Below are 26,434 nucleotides of genomic sequence, written 5' to 3' on the forward strand. Positions count from 1 at the left end.
GACTCTTGTGGTATGGGTTAGTATGTGTTGACTCTGGTGGTATGGGTTAGTTTGTGTTGACTCTGGTGGTATGGGTTAGTATATGTTGTCTCTGGTGGTATGGGTTAGTATGTGTTGACTCTGATGGTATGGGTTAGTATGTGTTGACTCTGGTGGTATGGGTTAGTATGTGTTGACTCTAGTGGTATGGGTTAGTATGTGTTGACTCTGATGGTATGGGTTAGTATGTGTTGACTCTGGTGGTATGGTTTAGTCTGTGTTGACTGGTGGTATGGGTTAGTATGTGTTGACTCTGGTAGTATGGGTTAGTATGTGTTGACTTTGGTGGTATGGGTTAGTTTGTTATGACTTTGGTGGTATGGGTTAGTTTGTGTTGACTCTGGTGGTATGGGTTAGTTTGTGTTGACTCTGGTGGTATGGGTTAGTATGTGTTGACTCTAGTGGTATGGGTTAGTATGTGTTGACTGGTGGTATGGGTTAGTATGTGTTGACTCTAGTGGTATGGGTTAGTATGTGTTGACTCTTGTGGTATGGGTTTGTATGTGTTGACTCTGGTGGTATGGGTTTGTATGTGTTGACTCTTGTGGTATGGGTTAGTATGTGTTGACTCTTGTGGTATGGGTTTGTATGTGTTGACTCTTGTGGTATGGGTTTGTATGTGTTGACTCTGGTGGTATGGGTTAGTATGTGTTGACTCTTGTGGTATGGGTTAGTATGTGTTGACTCTTGTGGTATGGGTTAGTATGTGTTGACTCTGGTGGTATGGGTTAGTATGTGTTGACTCTAGTGGTATGGGTTAGTATGTGTTGACTGGTGGTATGGGTTAGTATGTGTTGACTCTTGTGGTCTGGGTTAGTATGTTTTGACTCTGGTGGTATGGGTTAGTATGTGTTGACTCTGGTGGTATGGGTTAGTATGTGTTGACTCTGGTGGTATGGGTTAGTATGTGTTGACTCTGGTGGTATGGGTTAGTATATGTTGACTCTTGTGGTATGGGTTAGTATGTGTTGACTCTGGTGGTATGGGTTAGTTTGTGTTGACTCTGGTGGTATGGGTTAGTATGTGTTGACTCTTGTGGTATGGGTTAGTATGTGTTGACTCTGATGGTATGGGTTAGTATGTGTTGACTTTGGTGGTATGGGTTTGTATGTGTTGACTCTGGTGGTATGGGTTAGTATGTGTTGACTCTAGTGGTATGGGTTAGTGTGTGTTGACTGGTGGTATGGGTTAGTATGTGTTGACTCTGGTGGTATGGGTTAGTATGTGTTGACTCTGATGGTATGGGTTAGTATGTGTTGACTCTGGTGGTATGGGTTAGTATGTGTTGACTCTGGTGGTATGGGTTAGTATGTGTTGACTCTTGTGGTATGGGTTAGTATGTGTTGACTCTGGTGGTATGGGTTAGTTTGTGTTGACTCTGGTGGTATGGGTTAGTATATGTTGTCTCTGGTGGTATGGGTTAGTATGTGTTGACTCTGATGGTATGGGTTAGTATGTGTTGACTCTGGTGGTATGGGTTAGTATGTGTTGACTCTAGTGGTATGGGTTAGTATGTGTTGACTCTGATGGTATGGGTTAGTATGTGTTGACTCTGGTGGTATGGTTTAGTCTGTGTTGACTGGTGGTATGGGTTAGTATGTGTTGACTCTGGTAGTATGGGTTAGTATGTGTTGACTCTTGTGGTATGGGTTAGTATGTGTTGACTCTGGTGGTATGGGTTAGTATGTGTTGACTTTGGTGGTATGGGTTAGTTTGTTATGACTTTGGTGGTATGGGTTAGTTTGTGTTGACTCTGGTGGTATGGGTTAGTATGTGTTGACTCTGGTGGTATGGGTTAGTATGTGTTGACTCTGGTGGTATGGGTTAGTCTGTGTTGACTCTTGTGGTATGGGTTAGTATGTGTTGACTCTGGTGGTATGGGTTAGTATGTGTTGACTCTGATGGTATGGTTTAGTATGTGTTGACTCTGGTGGTGTGGGTTAGTATGTATTGACTCTGATGGTATGGTTTAGTATGTGTTGACCCTGGTGGTATGGGTTAGTCTGTGTTGACTGGTGGTATGGGTTAGTATGTGTTGACTCTGGTGGTATGGGTTAGTATGTGTTGACTCTTGTGGTATGGGTTAGTATGTGTTGACTCTGGTGGTATGGGTTAGTATGTGTTGACTTTGGTGGTATGGTTTAGTATGTGTTGACTGATGGTATGGGTTAGTCTGTGTTGACTCTTGTGGTATGGGTAGTATGTGTTGACTCTGGTGGTATGGGTTAGTATGTGTTGACTCTGGTGGTATGGGTTAGTATGTGTTGACTCTGGTGGTATGGTTTAGTATGTGTTGACTCTGGTGGTATGGGTTAGTATGCGTTGACTCTAGTGGTATGGGTTAGTATGTGTTGACTCTGGTGGTATGGGTTAGTATGTGTTGACTCTAGTGGTATGGGTTAGTATGTGTTGACTGGTGGTATGGGTTAGTATGTGTTGACTCTGGTGGTATGGGTTAGTATGTGTTGACTCTAGTGGTATGGGTTAGTATGTGTTGACTCTGGTGGTATGGGTTAGTATGTGTTGACTCTGATGGTATGGGTTAGTATGTGTTGACTCTGGTGGTATGGGTTAGTTTGTGTTGACTCTGGTGGTATGGGTTAGTATGTGTTGACTCTAGTGGTATGGGTTAGTATGTGTTGACTGGTGGTATGGGTTAGTATGTGTTGACTCTAGTGGTATGGGTTAGTATGTGTTGACTCTTGTGGTATGGGTTTGTATGTGTTGACTCTGGTGGTATGGGTTTGTATGTGTTGACTCTTGTGGTATGGGTTAGTATGTGTTGACTCTTGTGGTATGGGTTTGTATGTGTTGACTCTTGTGGTATGGGTTTGTATGTGTTGACTCTGGTGGTATTGGTTAGTATGTGTTGACTCTTGTGGTATGGGTTAGTATGTGTTGACTCTTGTGGTATGGGTTAGTATGTGTTAACTCTGGTGGTATGGGTTAGTATGTGTTGACTCTAGTGGTATGGGTTAGTATGTGTTGACTGGTGGTATGGGTTAGTATGTGTTGACTCTTGTGGTCTGGGTTAGTATGTGTTGACTCTGGTGGTATGGGTTAGTATGTGTTGACTCTGGTGGTATGGGTTAGTATGTGTTGACTCTGGTGGTATGGGTTAGTATGTGTTGACTCTGGTGGTATGGGTTAGTATATGTTGACTCTTGTGGTATGGGTTAGTATGTGTTGACTCTGGTGGTATGGGTTAGTTTGTGTTGACTCTGGTGGTATGGGTTAGTATGTGTTGACTCTTGTGGTATGGGTTAGTATGTGTTGACTCTGATGGTATGGGTTAGTATGTGTTGACTCTGGTGGTATGGGTTTGTATGTGTTGACTCTGGTGGTATGGGTTAGTATGTGTTGACTCTAGTGGTATGGGTTAGTGTGTGTTGACTCTAGTGGTATGGGTTAGTATGTGTTGACTCTGGTGGTATGGGTTAGTATGTGTTGACTCTGATGGTATGGGTTAGTATGTGTTGACTCTGGTGGTATGGGTTAGTTTGTGTTGACTCTGGTGGTATGGGTTAGTATGTGTTGACTCTAGTGGTATGGGTTAGTATGTGTTGACTGGTGGTATGGGTTAGTATGTGTTGACTCTAGTGGTATGGGTTAGTATGTGATGACTCTAGTTGTATGGGTTAGTATGTGTTGACTGGTGGTATGGGTTAGTATGTGTTGACTCTGGTGGTATGGGTTAGTATGTGTTGACTCTAGTGGTATGGGTTAGTATGTGTTGACTCTGGTGGTATGGGTTAGTATGTGTTGACTCTGATGGTATGGGTTAGTATGTGTTGACTCTGATGGTATGGGTTAGTATGTGTTGACTCTAGTGGTATGGGTTAGTATGTGTTGACTGGTGGTATGGGTTAGTATGTGTTGACTCTGGTGGTATGGGTTAGTATGTGTTGACTCTTGTGGTATGGGTTTGTATGTGTTGACTCTGGTGGTATGGGTTTGTATGTGTTGACTCTTGTGGTATGGGTTAGTATGTGTTGACTCTTGTGGTATGGGTTAGTTTGTGTTGACTCTGGTGGTATGGGTTAGTATGTGTTGACTCTAGTGGTATGGGTTAGTATGTGTTGACTGGTGGTATGGGTTAGTATGTGTTGACTCTAGTGGTATGGGTTAGTATGTGTTGACTCTTGTGGTATGGGTTTGTATGTGTTGACTCTGGTGGTATGGGTTTGTATGTGTTGACTCTTGTGGTATGGGTTAGTATGTGTTGACTCTTGTGGTATGGGTTTGTATGTGTTGACTCTGGTGGTATGGGTTAGTATGTGTTGACTCTGGTGGTATGGGTTAGTATGTGTTGACTCTGGTGGTATGGGTTAGTATATGTTGACTCTTGTGGTATGGGTTAGTATGTGTTGACTCTGGTGGTATGGGTTAGTTTGTGTTGACTCTGGTGGTATGGGTTAGTATGTGTTGACTCTTGTGGTATGGGTTAGTATGTGTTGACTCTGATGGTATGGGTTAGTATGTGTTGACTTTGGTGGTATGGGTTTGTATGTGTTGACTCTGGTGGTATGGGTTAGTATGTGTTGACTCTAGTGGTATGGGTTAGTGTGTGTTGACTGGTGGTATGGGTTAGTATGTGTTGACTCTGGTGGTATGGGTTAGTATGTGTTGACTCTGATGGTATGGGTTAGTATGTGTTGACTCTGGTGGTATGGGTTAGTATGTGTTGACTCTGGTGGTATGGGTTAGTATGTGTTGACTCTTGTGGTATGGGTTAGTATGTGTTGACTCTGGTGGTATGGGTTAGTTTGTGTTGACTCTGGTGGTATGGGTTAGTATGTGTTGACTCTGATGGTATGGGTTAGTATGTGTTGACTCTGGTGGTATGGGTTAGTATGTGTTGACTCTAGTGGTATGGGTTAGTATGTGTTGACTCTGATGGTATGGGTTAGTATGTGTTGACTCTGGTGGTATGGTTTAGTCTGTGTTGACTGGTGGTATGGGTTAGTATGTGTTGACTCTAGTGGTATGGGTTAGTATGTGTTGACTGGTGGTATGGGTTAGTATGTGTTGACTCTAGTGGTATGGGTTAGTATGTGTTGACTCTTGTGGTATGGGTTTGTATGTGTTGACTCTGGTGGTATGGGTTTGTATGTGTTGACTCTTGTGGTATGGGTTAGTATGTGTTGACTCTTGTGGTATGGGTTTGTATGTGTTGACTCTTGTGGTATGGGTTTGTATGTGTTGACTCTGGTGGTATGGGTTAGTATGTGTTGACTCTGGTGGTATGGGTTAGTATATGTTGACTCTTGTGGTATGGGTTAGTATGTGTTGACTCTAGTGGTATGGGTTAGTGTGTGTTGACTGGTGGTATGGGTTAGTATGTGTTGACTCTTGTGGTCTGGGTTAGTATGTGTTGACTCTGGTGGTATGGGTTAGTATGTGTTGACTCTAGTGGTATGGGTTAGTATGTGTTGACTCTTGTGGTATGGGTTTGTATGTGTTGACTCTTGTGGTATGGGTTTGTATGTGTTGACTCTGGTGGTATGGGTTTGTATGTGTTGACTCTGGTGGTATGGTTTAGTCTGTGTTGACTGGTGGTATGGGTTAGTATGTGTTGACTCTAGTGGTATGGGTTAGTATGTGTTGACTGGTGGTATGGGTTAGTATGTGTTGACTCTAGTGGTATGGGTTAGTATGTGTTGACTCTTGTGGTATGGGTTTGTATGTGTTGACTCTAGTGGTATGGGTTAGTATGTGTTGACTCTGATGGTATGGGTTAGTATGTGTTGACTCTGGTGGTATGGTTTAGTCTGTGTTGACTGGTGGTATGGGTTAGTATGTGTTGACTCTAGTGGTATGGGTTAGTATGTGTTGACTGGTGGTATGGGTTAGTATGTGTTGACTCTAGTGGTATGGGTTAGTATGTGTTGACTCTTGTGGTATGGGTTTGTATGTGTTGACTCTGGTGGTATGGGTTTGTATGTGTTGACTCTTGTGGTATGGGTTAGTATGTGTTGACTCTTGTGGTATGGGTTTGTATGTGTTGACTCTTGTGGTATGGGTTAGTATGTGTTGACTCTTGTGGTATGGGTTTGTATGTGTTGACTCTGGTGGTATGGGTTAGTATGTGTTGACTCTGGTGGTATGGGTTAGTATATGTTGACTCTTGTGGTATGGGTTAGTATGTGTTGACTCTAGTGGTATGGGTTAGTGTGTGTTGACTGGTGGTATGGGTTAGTATGTGTTGACTCTTGTGGTCTGGGTTAGTATGTGTTGACTCTGGTGGTATGGGTTAGTATGTGTTGACTCTAGTGGTATGGGTTAGTATGTGTTGACTCTTGTGGTATGGGTTTGTATGTGTTGACTCTTGTGGTATGGGTTTGTATGTGTTGACTCTGGTGGTATGGGTTTGTATGTGTTGACTCTGGTGGTATGTGTTAGTATGTGTTGACTCTTGTGGTATGGGTTAGTATGTGTTGACTCTTGTGGTATGGGTTAGTATGTGTTGACTCTGGTGGTATGGGTTAGTATGTGTTGACTCTAGTGGTATGGGTTAGTATGTGTTGACTGGTGGTATGGGTTAGTATGTGTTGACTCTTGTGGTCTGGGTTAGTATGTGTTGACTCTGGTGGTATGGGTTAGTATGTGTTGACTCTGATGGTATGGGTTAGTATGTGTTGACTCTGGTGGTATGGGTTAGTATGTGTTGACTCTGGTGGTATGGGTTAGTATGTGTTGACTCTAGTGGTATGGGTTAGTGTGTGTTGACTGGTGGTATGGGTTAGTATGTGTTGACTCTGGTGGTATGGGTTAGTATGTGTTGACTCTGATGGTATGGGTTAGTATGTGTTGACTCTGGTGGTATGGGTTAGTATGTGTTGACTCTGGTGGTATGGGTTAGTATGTGTTGACTCTTGTGGTATGGGTTAGTATGTGTTGACTCTGGTGGTATGGGTTAGTTTGTGTTGACTCTGGTGGTATGGGTTAGTATATGTTGTCTCTGGTGGTATGGGTTAGTATGTGTTGACTCTGATGGTATGGGTTAGTATGTGTTGACTCTGGTGGTATGGGTTAGTATGTGTTGACTCTAGTGGTATGAGTTAGTATGTGTTGACTCTGATGGTATGGGTTAGTATGTGTTGACTCTGGTGGTATGGGTTAGTTATGTGTTGACTCTTGTGGTATGGGTTAGTATGTGTTGACTCTGGTGGTATGGGTTAGTATGTGTTGACTCTGGTGGTATGGGTTAGTATGTGTTGACTCTGGTGGTATGGGTTAGTTTGTGTTGACTCTGGTGGTATGTGTTAGTATGTGTTGTCTCTGGTGGTATGGGTTAGTATGTGTTGTCTCTGGTGGTATGGGTTAGTATGTGTTGACTCTGGTGGTATGGGTTAGTATGTGTTGACTCTGGTGGTATGGTTTAGTCTGTGTTGACTGGTGGTATGGGTTAGTATGTGTTGACTCTGGTAGTATGGGTTAGTATGTGTTGACTCTTGTGGTATGGGTTAGTATGTGTTGACTCTGGTGGTATGGGTTAGTATGTGTTGACTTTGGTGGTATGGGTTAGTTTGTTATGACTTTGGTGGTATGGGTTAGTTTGTGTTGACTCTGGTGGTATGGGTTAGTATGTGTTGACTCTGGTGGTATGGGTTAGTATGTGTTGACTGGTGGTATGGGTTAGTCTGTGTTGACTCTTGTGGTATGGGTTAGTATGTTTTGACTCTGGTGGTATGGGTTAGTATGTGTTGACTCTGATGGTATGGTTTAGTATGTGTTGACTCTGGTGGTATGGGTTAGTATGTGTTGAATCTGATGGTATGGTTTAGTATGTGTTGACCCTGGTGGTATGGGTTAGTCTGTGTTGACTGGTGGTATGGGTTAGTATGTGTTGACTCTGGTGGTATGGGTTAGTATGTGTTGACTCTTGTGGTATGGGTTAGTATGTGTTGACTCTGGTGGTATGGGTTAGTATGTGTTGACTTTGGTGGTATGGTTTAGTATGTGTTGACTGGTGGTATGGGTTAGTCTGTGTTGACTCTTGTGGTATGGGTTAGTATGTGTTGACTCTAGTGGTATGGGTTAGTATGTGTTGACTCTGGTGGTATGGGTTAGTATGTGTTGACTCTGGTGGTATGGGTTAGTATGTGTTGACTCTGGTGGTATGGTTTAGTATGTGTTGACTCTGGTGGTATGGGTTAGTATGTGTTGACTCTAGTGGTATGGGTTAGTATGTGTTGACTCTGGTGGTATGGGTTAGTATGTGTTGACTCTAGTTGTATGGGTTAGTATGTGTTGACTGGTTGTATGGGTTAGTATGTGTTGACTCTGGTGGTATGGGTTAGTATGTGTTGACTCTAGTGGTATGGGTTAGTATGTGTTGACTCTGGTGGTATGGGTTAGTATGTGTTGACTCTGATGGTATGGGTTTGTATGTGTTGACTCTGGTGGTATGGGTTAGTTTGTGTTGACTCTGGTGGTATGGGTTAGTATGTGTTGACTCTAGTGGTATGGGTTAGTATGTGTTGACTGGTGGTATGGGTTAGTATGTGTTGACTCTAGTGGTATGGGTTAGTATGTGTTGACTCTTGTGGTATGGGTTTGTATGTGTTGACTCTGGTGGTATGGGTTTGTATGTGTTGACTCTTGTGGTATGGGTTAGTATGTGTTGACTCTTGTGGTATGGGTTTGTATGTGTTGACTCTTGTGGTATGGGTTTGTATGTGTTGACTCTGGTGGTATGGGTTAGTATGTGTTGACTCTTGTGGTATGGGTTAGTATGTGTTGACTCTTGTGGTATGGGTTAGTATGTGTTGACTCTGGTGGTATGGGTTAGTATGTGTTGACTAGTGGTATGCGTTAGTATGTGTTGACTGGTGGTATGGGTTAGTATGTGTTGACTCTTGTGGTCTGGGTTAGTATGTTTTGACTCTGGTGGTATGGGTTAGTATGTGTTGACTCTGGTGGTATGGGTTAGTATGTGTTGACTCTGGTGGTATGGGTTAGTATGTGTTGACTCTGGTGGTATGGGTTAGTATATGTTGACTCTTGTGGTATGGGTTAGTATGTGTTGACTCTGGTGGTATGGGTTAGTTTGTGTTGACTCTGGTGGTATGGGTTAGTATGTGTTGACTCTTGTGGTATGGGTTAGTATGTGTTGACTCTGATGGTATGGGTTAGTATGTGTTGACTTTGGTGGTATGGGTTTGTATGTGTTGACTCTGGTGGTATGGGTTAGTATGTGTTGACTCTAGTGGTATGGGTTAGTGTGTGTTGACTGGTGGTATGGGTTAGTATGTGTTGACTCTGGTGGTATGGGTTAGTATGTGTTGACTCTGATGGTATGGGTTAGTATGTGTTGACTCTGGTGGTATGGGTTAGTATGTGTTGACTCTGGTGGTATGGGTTAGTATGTGTTGACTCTTGTGGTATGGGTTAGTATGTGTTGACTCTGGTGGTATGGGTTAGTTTGTGTTGACTCTGGTGGTATGGGTTAGTATATGTTGTCTCTGGTGGTATGGGTTAGTATGTGTTGACTCTGATGGTATGGGTTAGTATGTGTTGACTCTGGTGGTATGGGTTAGTATGTGTTGACTCTAGTGGTATGGGTTAGTATGTGTTGACTCTGATGGTATGGGTTAGTATGTGTTGACTCTGGTGGTATGGTTTAGTCTGTGTTGACTGGTGGTATGGGTTAGTATGTGTTGACTCTGGTAGTATGGGTTAGTATGTGTTGACTCTTGTGGTATGGTTTAGTATGTGTTGACTCTGGTGGTATGGGTTAGTATGTGTTGACTTTGGTGGTATGGGTTAGTTTGTTATGACTTTGGTGGTATGGGTTAGTTTGTGTTGACTCTGGTGGTATGGGTTAGTATGTGTTGACTCTGGTGGTATGGGTTAGTATGTGTTGACTCTGGTGGTATGGGTTAGTCTGTGTTAACTCTTGTGGTATGGGTTAGTATGTGTTGACTCTGGTGGTATGGGTTAGTATGTGTTGACTCTGATGGTATGGTTTAGTATGTGTTGACTCTGGTGGTGTGGGTTAGTATGTGTTGACTCTGATGGTATGGTTTAGTATGTGTTGACCCTGGTGGTATGGGTTAGTCTGTGTTGACTGGTGGTATGGGTTAGTATGTGTTGACTCTGGTGGTATGGGTTAGTATGTGTTGACTCTTGTGGTATGGGTTAGTATGTGTTGACTCTGGTGGTATGGGTTAGTATGTGTTGACTTTGGTGGTATGGTTTAGTATGTGTTGACTGATGGTATGGGTTAGTCTGTGTTGACTCTTGTGGTATGGGTTAGTATGTGTTGACTCTTGTGGTATGGGTTAGTATGTGTTGACTCTAATGGTATGGGTAGTATGTGTTGACTCTGGTGGTATGGGTTAGTATGTGTTGACTCTGGTGGTATGGGTTAGTATGTGTTGACTCTGGTGGTATGGTTTAGTATGTGTTGACTCTGGTGGTATGGGTTAGTATGTGTTGACTCTAGTGGTATGGGTTAGTATGTGTTGACTCTGGTGGTATGGGTTAGTATGTGTTGACTCTAGTGGTATGGGTTAGTATGTGTTGACTGGTGGTATGGGTTAGTATGTGTTGACTCTGGTGGTATGGGTTAGTATGTGTTGACTCTAGTGGTATGGGTTAGTATGTGTTGACTCTGGTGGTATGGGTTAGTATGTGTTGACTCTGATGGTATGGGTTAGTATGTGTTGACTCTGGTGGTATGGGTTAGTTTGTGTTGACTCTGGTGGTATGGGTTAGTATGTGTTGACTCTAGTGGTATGGGTTAGTATGTGTTGACTGGTGGTATGGGTTAGTATGTGTTGACTCTAGTGGTATGGGTTAGTATGTGTTGACTCTTGTGGTATGGGTTTGTATGTGTTGACTCTGGTGGTATGGGTTTGTATGTGTTGACTCTTGTGGTATGGGTTAGTATGTGTTGACTCTTGTGGTATGGGTTTGTATGTGTTGACTCTTGTGGTATGGGTTTGTATGTGTTGACTCTGGTGGTATTGGTTAGTATGTGTTGACTCTTGTGGTATGGGTTAGTATGTGTTGACTCTTGTGGTATGGGTTAGTATGTGTTAACTCTGGTGGTATGGGTTAGTATGTGTTGACTCTAGTGGTATGGGTTAGTATGTGTTGACTGGTGGTATGGGTTAGTATGTGTTGACTCTTGTGGTCTGGGTTAGTATGTGTTGACTCTGGTGGTATGGGTTAGTATGTGTTGACTCTGGTAGTATGGGTTAGTATGTGTTGACTCTGGTGGTATGGGTTAGTATGTGTTGACTCTGGTGGTATGGGTTAGTATATGTTGACTCTTGTGGTATGGGTTAGTATGTGTTGACTCTGGTGGTATGGGTTAGTTTGTGTTGACTCTGGTGGTATGGGTTAGTATGTGTTGACTCTTGTGGTATGGGTTAGTATGTGTTGACTCTGATGGTATGGGTTAGTATGTGTTGACTCTGGTGGTATGGGTTTGTATGTGTTGACTCTGGTGGTATGGGTTAGTATGTGTTGACTCTAGTGGTATGGGTTAGTGTGTGTTGACTCTAGTGGTATGGGTTAGTATGTGTTGACTCTGGTGGTATGGGTTAGTATGTGTTGACTCTGATGGTATGGGTTAGTATGTGTTGACTCTGGTGGTATGGGTTAGTTTGTGTTGACTCTGGTGGTATGGGTTAGTATGTGTTGACTCTAGTGGTATGGGTTAGTATGTGTTGACTGGTGGTATGGGTTAGTATGTGTTGACTCTAGTGGTATGGGTTAGTATGTGTTGACTCTAGTTGTATGGGTTAGTATGTGTTGACTGGTAGTATGGGTTAGTATGTGTTGACTCTGGTGGTATGGGTTAATATGTGTTGACTCTAGTGGTATGGGTTAGTATGTGTTGACTCTGGTGGTATGGGTTAGTATGTGTTGACTCTGATGGTATGGGTTAGTATGTGTTGACTCTGGTGGTATGGGTTAGTTTGTGTTGACTCTGGTGGTATGGGTTAGTATGTGTTGACTCTAGTGGTATGGGTTAGTATGTGTTGACTGGTGGTATGGGTTAGTATGTGTTGACTCTGGTGGTATGGGTTAGTATGTGTTGACTCTTGTGGTATGGGTTTGTATGTGTTGACTCTGGTGGTATGGGTTTGTATGTGTTGACTCTTGTGGTATGGGTTAGTATGTGTTGACTCTTGTGGTATGGGTTTGTATGTGTTGACTCTTGTGGTATGGGTTTGTATGTGTTGACTCTGGTGGTATGGGTTAGTATGTGTTGACTCTTGTGGTATGGGTTAGTATGTGTTGACTCTGGTGGTATGGGTTAGTATGTGTTGACTCTAGTGGTATGGGTTAGTATGTGTTGACTGGTGGTATGGGTTAGTATGTGTTGACTCTTGTGGTCTGGGTTAGTATGTTTTGACTCTGGTGGTATGGGTTAGTATGTGTTGACTCTGGTGGTATGGGTTAGTATGTGTTGACTCTGGTGGTATGGGTTAGTATGTGTTGACTCTGGTGGTATGGGTTAGTATATGTTGACTCTTGTGGTATGGGTTAGTATGTGTTGACTCTGGTGGTATGGGTTAGTTTGTGTTGACTCTGGTGGTATGGGTTAGTATGTGTTGACTCTTGTGGTATGGGTTAGTATGTGTTGACTCTGATGGTATGGGTTAGTATGTGTTGACTTTGGTGGTATGGGTTTGTATGTGTTGACTCTGGTGGTATGGGTTAGTATGTGTTGACTCTAGTGGTATGGGTTAGTGTGTGTTGACTGGTGGTATGGGTTAGTATGTGTTGACTCTGGTGGTATGGGTTAGTATGTGTTGACTCTGATGGTATGGGTTAGTATGTGTTGACTCTGGTGGTATGGGTTAGTATGTGTTGACTCTGGTGGTATGGGTTAGTATGTGTTGACTCTTGTGGTATGGGTTAGTATGTGTTGACTCTGGTGGTATGGGTTAGTTTGTGTTGACTCTGGTGGTATGGGTTAGTATATGTTGTCTCTGGTGGTATGGGTTAGTATGTGTTGACTCTGATGGTATGGGTTAGTATGTGTTGACTCTGGTGGTATGGGTTAGTATGTGTTGACTCTAGTGGTATGGGTTAGTATGTGTTGACTCTGATGGTATGGGTTAGTATGTGTTGACTCTGGTGGTATGGTTTAGTCTGTGTTGACTGGTGGTATGGGTTAGTATGTGTTGACTCTAGTGGTATGGGTTAGTATGTGTTGACTGGTGGTATGGGTTAGTATGTGTTGACTCTAGTGGTATGGGTTAGTATGTGTTGACTCTTGTGGTATGGGTTTGTATGTGTTGACTCTGGTGGTATGGGTTTGTATGTGTTGACTCTTGTGGTATGGGTTAGTATGTGTTGACTCTTGTGGTATGGGTTTGTATGTGTTGACTCTTGTGGTATGGGTTTGTATGTGTTGACTCTGGTGGTATGGGTTAGTATGTGTTGACTCTGGTGGTATGGGTTAGTATGTGTTGACTCTAGTGGTATGGGTTAGTATGTGTTGACTCTGGTGGTATGGGTTAGTATGTGTTGACTCTGATGGTATGGGTTAGTATGTGTTGACTCTAGTGGTATGGGTTAGTATGTGTTGACTGGTGGTATGGGTTAGTATGTGTTGACTCTAGTGGTATGGGTTAGTATGTGTTGACTCTTGTGGTATGGGTTTGTATGTGTTGACTCTGGTGGTATGGGTTTATATGTGTTGACTCTTGTGGTATGGGTTAGTATGTGTTGACTCTTGTGGTATGGGTTTGTATGTGTTGACTCTTGTGGTATGGGTTTGTATGTGTTGACTCTGGTGGTATGGGTTAGTATGTGTTGACTCTTGTGGTATGGGTTAGTATGTGTTGACTCTTGTGGTATGGGTTAGTATGTGTTAACTCTGGTGGTATGGGTTAGTATGTGTTGACTCTAGTGGTATGGGTTAGTATGTGTTGACTGGTGGTATGGGTTAGTATGTGTTGACTCTTGTGGTCTGGGTTAGTATGTGTTGACTCTGGTGGTATGGGTTAGTATGTGTTGACTCTGGTGGTATGGGTTAGTATGTGTTGACTCTGGTGGTATGGGTTAGTATGTGTTGACTCTGGTGGTATGGGTTAGTATATGTTGACTCTGGTGGTATGGGTTTGTATGTGTTGACTCTGGTGGTATGGGTTAGTATGTGTTGACTCTAGTGGTATGGGTTAGTGTGTGTTGACTCTAGTGGTATGGGTTAGTATGTGTTGACTCTGGTGGTATGGGTTAGTATGTGTTGACTCTGATGGTATGGGTTAGTATGTGTTGACTCTGGTGGTATGGGTTAGTTTGTGTTGACTCTGGTGGTATGGGTTAGTATGTGTTGACTCTAGTGGTATGGGTTAGTATGTGTTGAATGGTGGTATGGGTTAGTATGTGTTGACTCTAGTGGTATGGGTTAGTATGTGTTGACTCTAGTTGTATGGGTTAGTATGTGTTGACTGGTGGTATGGGTTAGTATGTGTTGACTCTGGTGGTATGGGTTAGTATGTGTTGACTCTAGTGGTATGGGTTAGTATGTGTTGACTCTGGTGGTATGGGTTAGTATGTGTTGACTCTGATGGTATGGGTTAGTATGTGTTGACTCTGGTGGTATGGGTTAGTTTGTGTTGACTCTGGTGGTATGGGTTAGTATGTGTTGACTCTAGTGGTATGGGTTAGTATGTGTTGACTGGTGGTATGGGTTAGTATGTGTTGACTCTGGTGGTATGGGTTAGTATGTGTTGACTCTTGTGGTATGGGTTTGTATGTGTTGACTCTGGTGGTATGGGTTTGTATGTGTTGACTCTTGTGGTATGGGTTAGTATGTGTTGACTCTTGTGGTATGGGTTTGTATGTGTTGACTCTTGTGGTATGGGTTTGTATGTGTTGACTCTGGTGGTATGGGTTAGTATGTGTTGACTCTTGTGGTATGGGTTAGTATGTGTTGACTCTGATGGTATGGGTTAGTATGTGTTGACTCTAGTGGTATGGGTTAGTATGTGTTGACTGGTGGTATGGGTTAGTATGTGTTGACTCTTGTGGTCTGGGTTAGTATGTTTTGACTCTGGTGGTATGGGTTAGTATGTGTTGACTCTGGTGGTATGGGTTAGTATGTGTTGACTCTGGTGGTATGGGTTAGTATGTGTTGACTCTGGTGGTATGGGTTAGTATATGTTGACTCTTGTGGTATGGGTTAGTATGTGTTGACTCTGGTGGTATGGGTTAGTTTGTGTTGACTGGTGGTATGGGTTAGTATGTGTTGACTCTTGTGGTATGGGTTAGTATGTGTTGACTCTGATGGTATGGGTTAGTATGTGTTGACTTTGGTGGTATGGGTTTGTATGTGTTGACTCTGGTGGTATGGGTTAGTATGTGTTGACTCTAGTGGTATGGGTTAGTGTGTGTTGACTGGTGGTATGGGTTAGTATGTGTTGACTCTGGTGGTATGGGTTAGTATGTGTTGACTCTGATGGTATGGGTTAGTATGTGTTGACTCTGGTGGTATGGGTTAGTATGTGTTGACTCTGGTGGTATGGGTTAGTATGTGTTGACTCTTGTGGAATGGGTTAGTATGTGTTGACTCTGGTGGTATGGGTTAGTTTGTGTTGACTCTGGTGGTATGGGTTAGTATATGTTGTCTCTGGTGGTATGGGTTAGTATGTGTTGACTCTGATGGTATGGGTTAGTATGTGTTGACTCTGGTGGTATGGGTTAGTATGTGTTGACTCTAGTGGTATGGGTTAGTATGTGTTGACTCTGGTGGTATGGGTTAGTATATGTTGTCTCTGGTGGTATGGGTTAGTATGTGTTGACTCTGATGGTATGGGTTAGTATGTGTTGACTCTGGTGGTATGGGTTAGTATGTGTTGACTCTAGTGGTATGGGTTAGTATGTGTTGACTCTGATGGTATGGGTTAGTATGTGTTGACTCTGGTGGTATGGTTTAGTCTGTGTTGACTGGTGGTATGGGTTAGTATGTGTTGACTCTAGTGGTATGGGTTAGTATGTGTTGACTGGTGGTATGGGTTAGTATGTGTTGACTCTAGTGGTATGGGTTAGTATGTGTTGACTCTTGTGGTATGGGTTTGTATGTGTTGACTCTGGTGGTATGGGTTTGTATGTGTTGACTCTTGTGGTATGGGTTAGTATGTGTTGACTCTTGTGGTATGGGTTTGTATGTGTTGACTCTTGTGGTATGGGTTTGTATGTGTTGACTCTGGTGGTATGGGTTAGTATGTGTTGACTCTGGTGGTATGGGTTAGTATGTGTTGACTCTAGTGGTATGGGTTAGTATGTGTTGACTCTGGTGGTATGGGTTAGTATGTGTTGACTCTGATGGTATGGGTTAGTATGTGTTGACTCTAGTGGTATGGGTTAGTATGTGTTGACTGGTGGTATGGGTTAGTATGTGTTGACTCTAGTGGTATGGGTTAGTATGTGTTGACTCTTGTGGTATGGGTTTGTATGTGTTGACTCTGGTGGTATGGGTTTATATGTGTTGACTCTTGTGGTATGGGTTAGTATGTGTTGACTCTTGTGGTATGGGTTTGTATGTGTTGACTCTTGTGGTATGGGTTTGTATGTGTTGACTCTGGTGGTATGGGTTAGTATGTGTTGACTCTTGTGGTATGGGTTAGTATGTGTTGACTCTTGTGGTATGGGTTAGTATGTGTTAACTCTGGTGGTATGGGTTAGTATGTGTTGACTCTAGTGGTATGGGTTAGTATGTGTTGACTGGTGGTATGGGTTAGTATGTGTTGACTCTTGTGGTCTGGGTTAGTATGTGTTGACTCTGGTGGTATGGGTTAGTATGTGTTGACTCTGGTGGTATGGGTTAGTATGTGTTGACTCTGGTGGTATGGGTTAGTATGTGTTGACTCTGGTGGTATGGGTTAGTATATGTTGACTCTGGTGGTATGGGTTTGTATGTGTTGACTCTGGTGGTATGGGTTAGTATGTGTTGACTCTAGTGGTATGGGTTAGTGTGTGTTGACTCTAGTGGTATGGGTTAGTATGTGTTGACTCTGGTGGTATGGGTTAGTATGTGTTGACTCTGATGGTATGGGTTAGTATGTGTTGACTCTGGTGGTATGGGTTAGTTTGTGTTGACTCTGGTGGTATGGGTTAGTATGTGTTGACTCTAGTGGTATGGGTTAGTATGTGTTGAATGGTGGTATGGGTTAGTATGTGTTGACTCTAGTGGTATGGGTTAGTATGTGTTGACTCTAGTTGTATGGGTTAGTATGTGTTGACTGGTGGTATGGGTTAGTATGTGTTGACTCTGGTGGTATGGGTTAGTATGTGTTGACTCTAGTGGTATGGGTTAGTATGTGTTGACTCTGGTGGTATGGGTTAGTATGTGTTGACTCTGATGGTATGGGTTAGTATGTGTTGACTCTGGTGGTATGGGTTAGTTTGTGTTGACTCTGGTGGTATGGGTTAGTATGTGTTGACTCTAGTGGTATGGGTTAGTATGTGTTGACTGGTGGTATGGGTTAGTATGTGTTGACTCTGGTGGTATGGGTTAGTATGTGTTGACTCTTGTGGTATGGGTTTGTATGTGTTGACTCTGGTGGTATGGGTTTGTATGTGTTGACTCTTGTGGTATGGGTTAGTATGTGTTGACTCTTGTGGTATGGGTTTGTATGTGTTGACTCTTGTGGTATGGGTTTGTATGTGTTGACTCTGGTGGTATGGGTTAGTATGTGTTGACTCTTGTGGTATGGGTTAGTATGTGTTGACTCTGATGGTATGGGTTAGTATGTGTTGACTCTAGTGGTATGGGTTAGTATGTGTTGACTGGTGGTATGGGTTAGTATGTGTTGACTCTTGTGGTCTGGGTTAGTATGTTTTGACTCTGGTGGTATGGGTTAGTATGTGTTGACTCTGGTGGTATGGGTTAGTATGTGTTGACTCTGGTGGTATGGGTTAGTATGTGTTGACTCTGGTGGTATGGGTTAGTATATGTTGACTCTTGTGGTATGGGTTAGTATGTGTTGACTCTGGTGGTATGGGTTAGTTTGTGTTGACTGGTGGTATGGGTTAGTATGTGTTGACTCTTGTGGTATGGGTTAGTATGTGTTGACTCTGATGGTATGGGTTAGTATGTGTTGACTTTGGTGGTATGGGTTTGTATGTGTTGACTCTGGTGGTATGGGTTAGTATGTGTTGACTCTAGTGGTATGGGTTAGTGTGTGTTGACTGGTGGTATGGGTTAGTATGTGTTGACTCTGGTGGTATGGGTTAGTATGTGTTGACTCTGATGGTATGGGTTAGTATGTGTTGACTCTGGTGGTATGGGTTAGTATGTGTTGACTCTGGTGGTATGGGTTAGTATGTGTTGACTCTTGTGGAATGGGTTAGTATGTGTTGACTCTGGTGGTATGGGTTAGTTTGTGTTGACTCTGGTGGTATGGGTTAGTATATGTTGTCTCTGGTGGTATGGGTTAGTATGTGTTGACTCTGATGGTATGGGTTAGTATGTGTTGACTCTGGTGGTATGGGTTAGTATGTGTTGACTCTAGTGGTATGGGTTAGTATGTGTTGACTCTGATGGTATGGGTTAGTATGTGTTGACTCTGGTGGTATGGTTTAGTCTGTGTTGACTGGTGGTATGGGTTAGTATGTGTTGACTCTGGTAGTATGGGTTAGTATGTGTTGACTCTTGTGGTATGGGTTAGTATGTGTTGACTCTGGTGGTATGGGTTAGTATGTGTTGACTTTGGTGGTATGGGTTAGTTTGTTATGACTTTGGTGGTATGGGTTAGTTTGTGTTGACTCTGGTGGTATGGGTTAGTATGTGTTGACTCTGGTGGTATGGGTTAGTATGTGTTGACTCTGGTGGTATGGGTTAGTCTGTGTTAACTCTTGTGGTATGGGTTAGTATGTGTTGACTCTGGTGGTATGGGTTAGTATGTGTTGACTCTGATGGTATGGTTTAGTATGTGTTGACTCTGGTGGTATGGGTTAGTATGTGTTGACTCTGATGGTATGGTTTAGTATGTGTTGACCCTGGTGGTATGGGTTAGTCTGTGTTGACTGGTGGTATGGGTTAGTATGTGTTGACTCTGGTGGTATGGGTTAGTATGTGTTGACTCTTGTGGTATGGGTTAGTATGTGTTGACTCTGGTGGTATGGGTTAGTATGTGTTGACTTTGGTGGTATGGTTTAGTATGTGTTGACTGATGGTATGGGTTAGTCTGTGTTGACTCTTGTGGTATGGGTTAGTATGTGTTGACTCTAATGGTATGGGTTAGTATGTGTTGACTCTGGTGGTATGGGTTAGTATGTGTTGACTCTGGTGGTATGGGTTAGTATGTGTTGACTCTGGTGGTATGGTTTAGTATGTGTTGACTCTGGTGGTATGGGTTAGTATGTGTTGACTCTAGTGGTATGGGTTAGTATGTGTTGACTCTGGTGGTATGGGTTAGTATGTGTTGACTCTAGTGGTATGGGTTAGTATGTGTTGACTGGTGGTATGGGTTAGTATGTGTTGACTCTGGTGGTATGGGTTAGTATGTGTTGACTCTAGTGGTATGGGTTAGTATGTGTTGACTCTGGTGGTATGGGTTAGTTTGTGTTGACTCTGATGGTATGGGTTAGTATGTGTTGACTCTGGTGGTATGGGTTAGTTTGTGTTGACTCTGGTGGTATGGGTTAGTATGTGTTGACTCTTGTGGTATGGGTTAGTATGTGTTGACTCTGGTGGTATGGGTTAGTATGTGTTGACTTTGGTGGTATGGTTTAGTATGTGTTGACTGATGGTATGGGTTAGTCTGTGTTGACTCTTGTGGTATGGGTTAGTATGTGTTGACTCTAATGGTATGGGTTAGTATGTGTTGACTCTGGTGGTATGGGTTAGTATGTGTTGACTCTGGTGGTATGGGTTAGTATGTGTTGACTCTGGTGGTATGGTTTAGTATGTGTTGACTCTGGTGGTATGGGTTAGTATGTGTTGACTCTAGTGGTATGGGTTAGTATGTGTTGACTCTGGTGGTATGGGTTAGTATGTGTTGACTCTAGTGGTATGGGTTAGTATGTGTTGACTGGTGGTATGGGTTAGTATGTGTTGACTCTGGTGGTATGGGTTAGTATGTGTTGACTCTAGTGGTATGGGTTAGTATGTGTTGACTCTGGTGGTATGGGTTAGTTTGTGTTGACTCTGATGGTATGGGTTAGTATGTGTTGACTCTGGTGGTATGGGTTAGTTTGTGTTGACTCTGGTGGTATGGGTTAGTATGTGTTGACTCTAGTGGTATGGGTTAGTATGTGTTGACTGGTGGTATGGGTTAGTATGTGTTGACTCTAGTGGTATGGGTTAGTATGTGTTGACTCTTGTGGTATGGGTTTGTATGTGTTGACTCTGGTGGTATGGGTTTGTATGTGTTGACTCTTGTGGTATGGGTTAGTATGTGTTGACTCTTGTGGTATAGGTTTGTATGTGTTGACTCTTGTGGTATGGGTTTGTATGTGTTGACTCTGGTGGTATGGGTTAGTATGTGTTGACTCTTGTGGTATGGGTTAGTATGTGTTGACTCTTGTGGTATGGGTTAGTATGTGTTAACTCTGGTGGTATGGGTTAGTATGTGTTGACTCTAGTGGTATGGGTTAGTATGTGTTGACTGGTGGTATGGGTTAGTATGTGTTGACTCTTGTGGTCTGGGTTAATATGTGTTGACTCTGGTGGTATGGGTTAGTATGTGTTGACTCTGGTGGTATGGGTTAGTATGTGTTGACTCTGGTGGTATGGGTTAGTATGTGTTGACTCTGGTGGTATGGGTTAGTATATGTTGACTCTTGTGGTATGGGTTAGTATGTGTTGACTCTGGTGGTATGGGTTAGTTTGTGTTGACTCTGGTGGTATGGGTTAGTATGTGTTGACTCTTGTGGTATGGGTTAGTATGTGTTGACTCTGATGGTATGGGTTAGTATGTGTTGACTCTGGTGGTATGGGTTTGTATGTGTTGACTCTGGTGGTATGGGTTAGTATGTGTTGACTCTAGTGGTATGGGTTAGTGTGTGTTGACTGGTGGTATGGGTTAGTATGTGTTGACTCTGGTGGTATGGGTTAGTATGTGTTGACTCTGATGGTATGGGTTAGTATGTGTTGACTCTGGTGGTATGGGTTAGTATGTGTTGACTCTGGTGGTATGGGTTAGTATGTGTTGACTCTTGTGGTATGGGTTAGTATGTGTTGACTCTGGTGGTATGGGTTAGTTTGTGTTGACTCTGGTGGTATGGGTTAGTATATGTTGTCTCTGGTGGTATGGGTTAGTATGTGTTGACTCTGGTGGTATGGGTTAGTTTGTGTTGACTCTGGTGGTATGGGTTAGTATGTGTTGACTCTTGTGGTATGGGTTAGTATGTGTTGACTCTGATGGTATGGGTTAGTATGTGTTGACTTTGGTGGTATGGGTTTGTATGTGTTGACTCTGGTGGTATGGGTTAGTATGTGTTGACTCTAGTGGTATGGGTTAGTGTGTGTTGACTGGTGGTATGGGTTAGTATGTGTTGACTCTGGTGGTATGGGTTAGTATGTGTTGACTCTGATGGTATGGGTTAGTATGTGTTGACTCTGGTGGTATGGGTTAGTATGTGTTGACTCTGGTGGTATGGGTTAGTATGTGTTGACTCTTGTGGTATGGGTTAGTATGTGTTGACTCTGGTGGTATGGGTTAGTTTGTGTTGACTCTGGTGGTATGGGTTAGTATATGTTGTCTCTGGTGGTATGGGTTAGTATGTGTTGACTCTGATGGTATGGGTTAGTATGTGTTGACTCTGGTGGTATGGGTTAGTATGTGTTGACTCTAGTGGTATGGGTTAGTATGTGTTGACTCTGATGGTATGGGTTAGTATGTGTTGACTCTGGTGGTATGGTTTAGTCTGTGTTGACTGGTGGTATGGGTTAGTATGTGTTGACTCTGGTAGTATGGGTTAGTATGTGTTGACTCTTGTGGTATGGGTTAGTATGTGTTGACTCTGGTGGTATGGGTTAGTATGTGTTGACTTTGGTGGTATGGGTTAGTTTGTTATGACTTTGGTGGTATGGGTTAGTTTGTGTTGACTCTGGTGGTATGGGTTAGTATGTGTTGACTCTGGTGGTATGGGTTAGTATGTGTTGACTCTGGTGGTATGGGTTAGTCTGTGTTAACTCCTGTGGTATGGGTTAGTATGTGTTGACTCTGGTGGTATGGGTTAGTATGTGTTGACTCTGATGGTATGGTTTAGTATGTGTTGACTCTGGTGGTATGGGTTAGTATGTGTTGACTCTGATGGTATGGTTTAGTATGTGTTGACCCTGGTGGTATGGGTTAGTCTGTGTTGACTGGTGGTATGGGTTAGTATGTGTTGACTCTGGTGGTATGGGTTAGTATGTGTTGACTCTTGTGGTATGGGTTAGTATGTGTTGACTCTGGTGGTATGGGTTAGTATGTGTTGACTTTGGTGGTATGGTTTAGTATGTGTTGACTGATGGTATGGGTTAGTCTGTGTTGACTCTTGTGGTATGGGTTAGTATGTGTTGACTCTAATGGTATGGGTTAGTATGTGTTGACTCTGGTGGTATGGGTTAGTATGTGTTGACTCTGGTGGTATGGGTTAGTATGTGTTGACTCTGGTGGTATGGTTTAGTATGTGTTGACTCTGGTGGTATGGGTTAGTATGTGTTGACTCTAGTGGTATGGGTTAGTATGTGTTGACTCTGGTGGTATGGGTTAGTATGTGTTGACTCTAGTGGTATGGGTTAGTATGTGTTGACTGGTGGTATGGGTTAGTATGTGTTGACTCTGGTGGTATGGGTTAGTATGTGTTGACTCTAGTGGTATGGGTTAGTATGTGTTGACTCTGGTGGTATGGGTTAGTATGTGTTGACTCTGATGGTATGGGTTAGTATGTGTTGACTCTGGTGGTATGGGTTAGTTTGTGTTGACTCTGGTGGTATGGGTTAGTATGTGTTGACTCTAGTGGTATGGGTTAGTATGTGTTGACTGGTGGTATGGGTTAGTATGTGTTGACTCTAGTGGTATGGGTTAGTATGTGTTGACTCTTGTGGTATGGGTTTGTATGTGTTGACTCTGGTGGTATGGGTTTGTATGTGTTGACTCTTGTGGTATGGGTTAGTATGTGTTGACTCTTGTGGTATGGGTTTGTATGTGTTGACTCTTGTGGTATGGGTTTGTATGTGTTGACTCTGGTGGTATGGGTTAGTATGTGTTGACTCTTGTGGTATGGGTTAGTATGTGTTGACTCTTGTGGTATGGGTTAGTATGTGTTAACTCTGGTGGTATGGGTTAGTATGTGTTGACTCTAGTGGTATGGGTTAGTATGTGTTGACTGGTGGTATGGGTTAGTATGTGTTGACTCTTGTGGTCTGGGTTAGTATGTGTTGACTCTGGTGGTATGGGTTAGTATGTGTTGACTCTGGTGGTATGGGTTAGTATGTGTTGACTGTGGTGGTATGGGTTAGTATGTGTTGACTCTGGTGGTATGGGTTAGTATATGTTGACTCTTGTGGTATGGGTTAGTATGTGTTGACTCTGGTGGTATGGGTTAGTTTGTGTTGACTCTGGTGGTATGGGTTAGTATGTGTTGACTCTTGTGGTATGGGTTAGTATGTGTTGACTCTGATGGTATGGGTTAGTATGTGTTGACTCTGGTGGTATGGGTTTGTATGTGTTGACTCTGGTGGTATGGGTTAGTATGTGTTGACTCTAGTGGTATGGGTTAGTGTGTGTTGACTGGTGGTATGGGTTAGTATGTGTTGACTCTGGTGGTATGGGTTAGTATGTGTTGACTCTGATGGTATGGGTTAGTATGTGTTGACTCTGGTGGTATGGGTTAGTATGTGTTGACTCTGGTGGTATGGGTTAGTATGTGTTGACTCTTGTGGTATGGGTTAGTATGTGTTGACTCTGGTGGTATGGGTTAGTTTGTGTTGACTCTGGTGGTATGGGTTAGTATATGTTGTCTCTGGTGGTATGGGTTAGTATGTGTTGACTCTGATGGTATGGGTTAGTATGTGTTGACTCTGGTGGTATGGGTTAGTATGTGTTGACTCTAGTGGTATGGGTTAGTATGTGTTGACTCTGATGGTATGGGTTAGTATGTGTTGACTCTGGTGGTATGGGTTAGTTATGTGTTGACTCTTGTGGTATGGGTTAGTATGTGTTGACTCTGGTGGTATGGGTTAGTATGTGTTGACTCTGGTGGTATGGGTTAGTTTGTGTTGACTCTGGTGGTATGGGTTAGTATGTGTTGTCTCTGGTGGTATGGGTTAGTATGTGTTGTCTCTGGTGGTATGGGTTAGTATGTGTTGACTCTGGTGGTATGGGTTAGTATGTGTTGACTCTGGTGGTATGGTTTAGTCTGTGTTGACTGGTGGTATGGGTTAGTATGTGTTGACTCTGGTAGTATGGGTTAGTATGTGTTGACTCTTGTGGTATGGGTTAGTATGTGTTGACTCTGGTGGTATGGGTTAGTATGTGTTGACTTTGGTGGTATGGGTTAGTTTGTTATGACTTTGGTGGTATGGGTTAGTTTGTGTTGACTCTGGTGGTATGGGTTAGTATGTGTTGACTCTGGTGGTATGGGTTAGTATGTGTTGACTCTGGTGGTATGGGTTAGTCTGTGTTGACTCTTGTGGTATGGGTTAGTATGTGTTGACTCTGGTGGTATGGGTTAGTATGTGTTGACTCTGATGGTATGGTTTAGTATGTGTTGACTCTGGTGGTATGGGTTAGTATGTGTTGACTCTGATGGTATGGTTTAGTATGTGTTGACCCTGGTGGTATGGGTTAGTCTGTGTTGACTCTTGTGGTATGGGTTAGTATGTGTTGACTCTGGTGGTATGGGTTAGTATGTGTAGACTTTGGTGGTATGGTTTAGTATGTGTTGACTGGTGGTATGGGTTAGTCTGTGTTGACTCTTGTGGTATGGGTTAGTATGTGTTGACTCTGGTGGTATGGGTTAATATGTGTTGACTCTGATGGTATGGGTTAGTATGTGTTGACTCTGGTGGTATGGGTTATTATGTGTTGACTCTGGTAGTATGGGTTAGTTTGTGTTGACTCTTGTGGTATGGTTTAGTCTGTGTTTACTCTGTGGGGATATGTGTTAGTATGTTAGTGTGTGTCAACTTGAACTGAATTCTATCATAATATTCTCAACATGTGTGTACAACGCACAACACCAATGAAATGACATTTGTTTCTGTTACGTATTTTAAAAGGAAACTATGGAATGTATGACCAAGTTCTTGCCTTGAAATGGGTGAAATCTAACATTGGTGCTTTTGGAGGAGATCCCAACATGGTGACCATTTTTGGAGAAAGCGCTGGAGCAGCAAGTGTAGGCCTACATCTACTTTCACCATTGAGTGAGCCATTATTCAATCGCGCCATATTGCAGAGTGGTGCGCCTGATGCCAACTGGGCAGTAATGACTCATGCACAGTCCAGGCAGAGATCTGAAACTCTAGGCCTATCTCATGGCTGTGATGATTTCGAAGATAGGGACTTCGTCGATTGTCTTCGTTGTATTCCTGCTGATACATTGAGTGCTAACGAATGGGTAACTGGTAATTTTAACGAGTTCCCATGGGTTCCCGTCGTTGATAACAAGTTTCTAACGGACGAACCAAAAAGGTTGATTCGCAACGGCCACTTCAAGAAAGCCAGTATCATGGCAGGCGTTAATGGAGATGAAGGCACGTATTTTATTCTGTACCAAATACCAGGATATGAAATAGACACACCCAGTTATCAGACATATGATAACTACCTAGGCAACGTTGATGTTGTGAACTATGATTTGAATATGTGTTCAAGATCTGCCATCAAAGACCACTACTCTCACTGGAATATGCTCTACGACAGTGTGGCTAACCGTGATGCCTTAGACGATGTCGTTGGCGACCGTCAGTTCATATGTCCAACAGTTGATTTTGCTCATAAATACGCACAGGAAAATGTAAACGTGTACACATATAAGCTGGATATCAGAGACAGTCAGAATCCATGGCCACAATGGATGGGGATAATGCATGGTGATGATATCCAGGTAAGACAATCTCATTTCACAGAATTTAACACACTTTGTGAATGTTCGAACTGCCGTATACACCATACACGTGACTGTTACCCAGTACTTAATAGGTAGGCTCGGTGTCTAAGATAATAATGAATTACTAGATAGCATCTGTTGACTATCTATCTGTGTATGAGTTGAGCCATGTTGTTGTACCTGCAACACTACCTTGCCTGCTTTAATACATTTGGAGTCATGTTTGGGCTATTGTATTTTGAAATGTTCGCCTTTAATTTTAGGAAAGGACTCGGTTTAACACCGTCCAGGGGACGCTGGTCTAAACAATGAAATCCCGCATATAATATCAGTCGGCTTTACTTATTTATAACTATTAATTGTGACTTACTTTATG

The 26,434-nt window shown here is 42.9% G+C and overlaps 1 protein-coding gene across 1 annotated transcript in view; it reads left to right on the forward strand.

The window, feature by feature from the left end:
• LOC100377611 (acetylcholinesterase-like) overlaps positions 1-26,434 on the forward strand; it is a 44,895-nt gene that overhangs the window by 17,927 nt on the left and 534 nt on the right. Inside the window, exon 3 of the mRNA XM_085491006.1 lies at positions 25,226-26,055. Within this exon, the coding sequence (XP_085347132.1) occupies positions 25,226-26,055 (830 nt within the window). The remainder of the gene's footprint in view (positions 1-25,225; positions 26,056-26,434) is intronic.

The sequence above is a fragment of the Saccoglossus kowalevskii genome, chromosome 16 (genome assembly GCF_978046115.1).
Source record: "Saccoglossus kowalevskii chromosome 16, keSacKowa6.1, whole genome shotgun sequence".
In the NCBI taxonomy this organism is placed as follows: domain Eukaryota; kingdom Metazoa; phylum Hemichordata; class Enteropneusta; family Harrimaniidae; genus Saccoglossus; species Saccoglossus kowalevskii.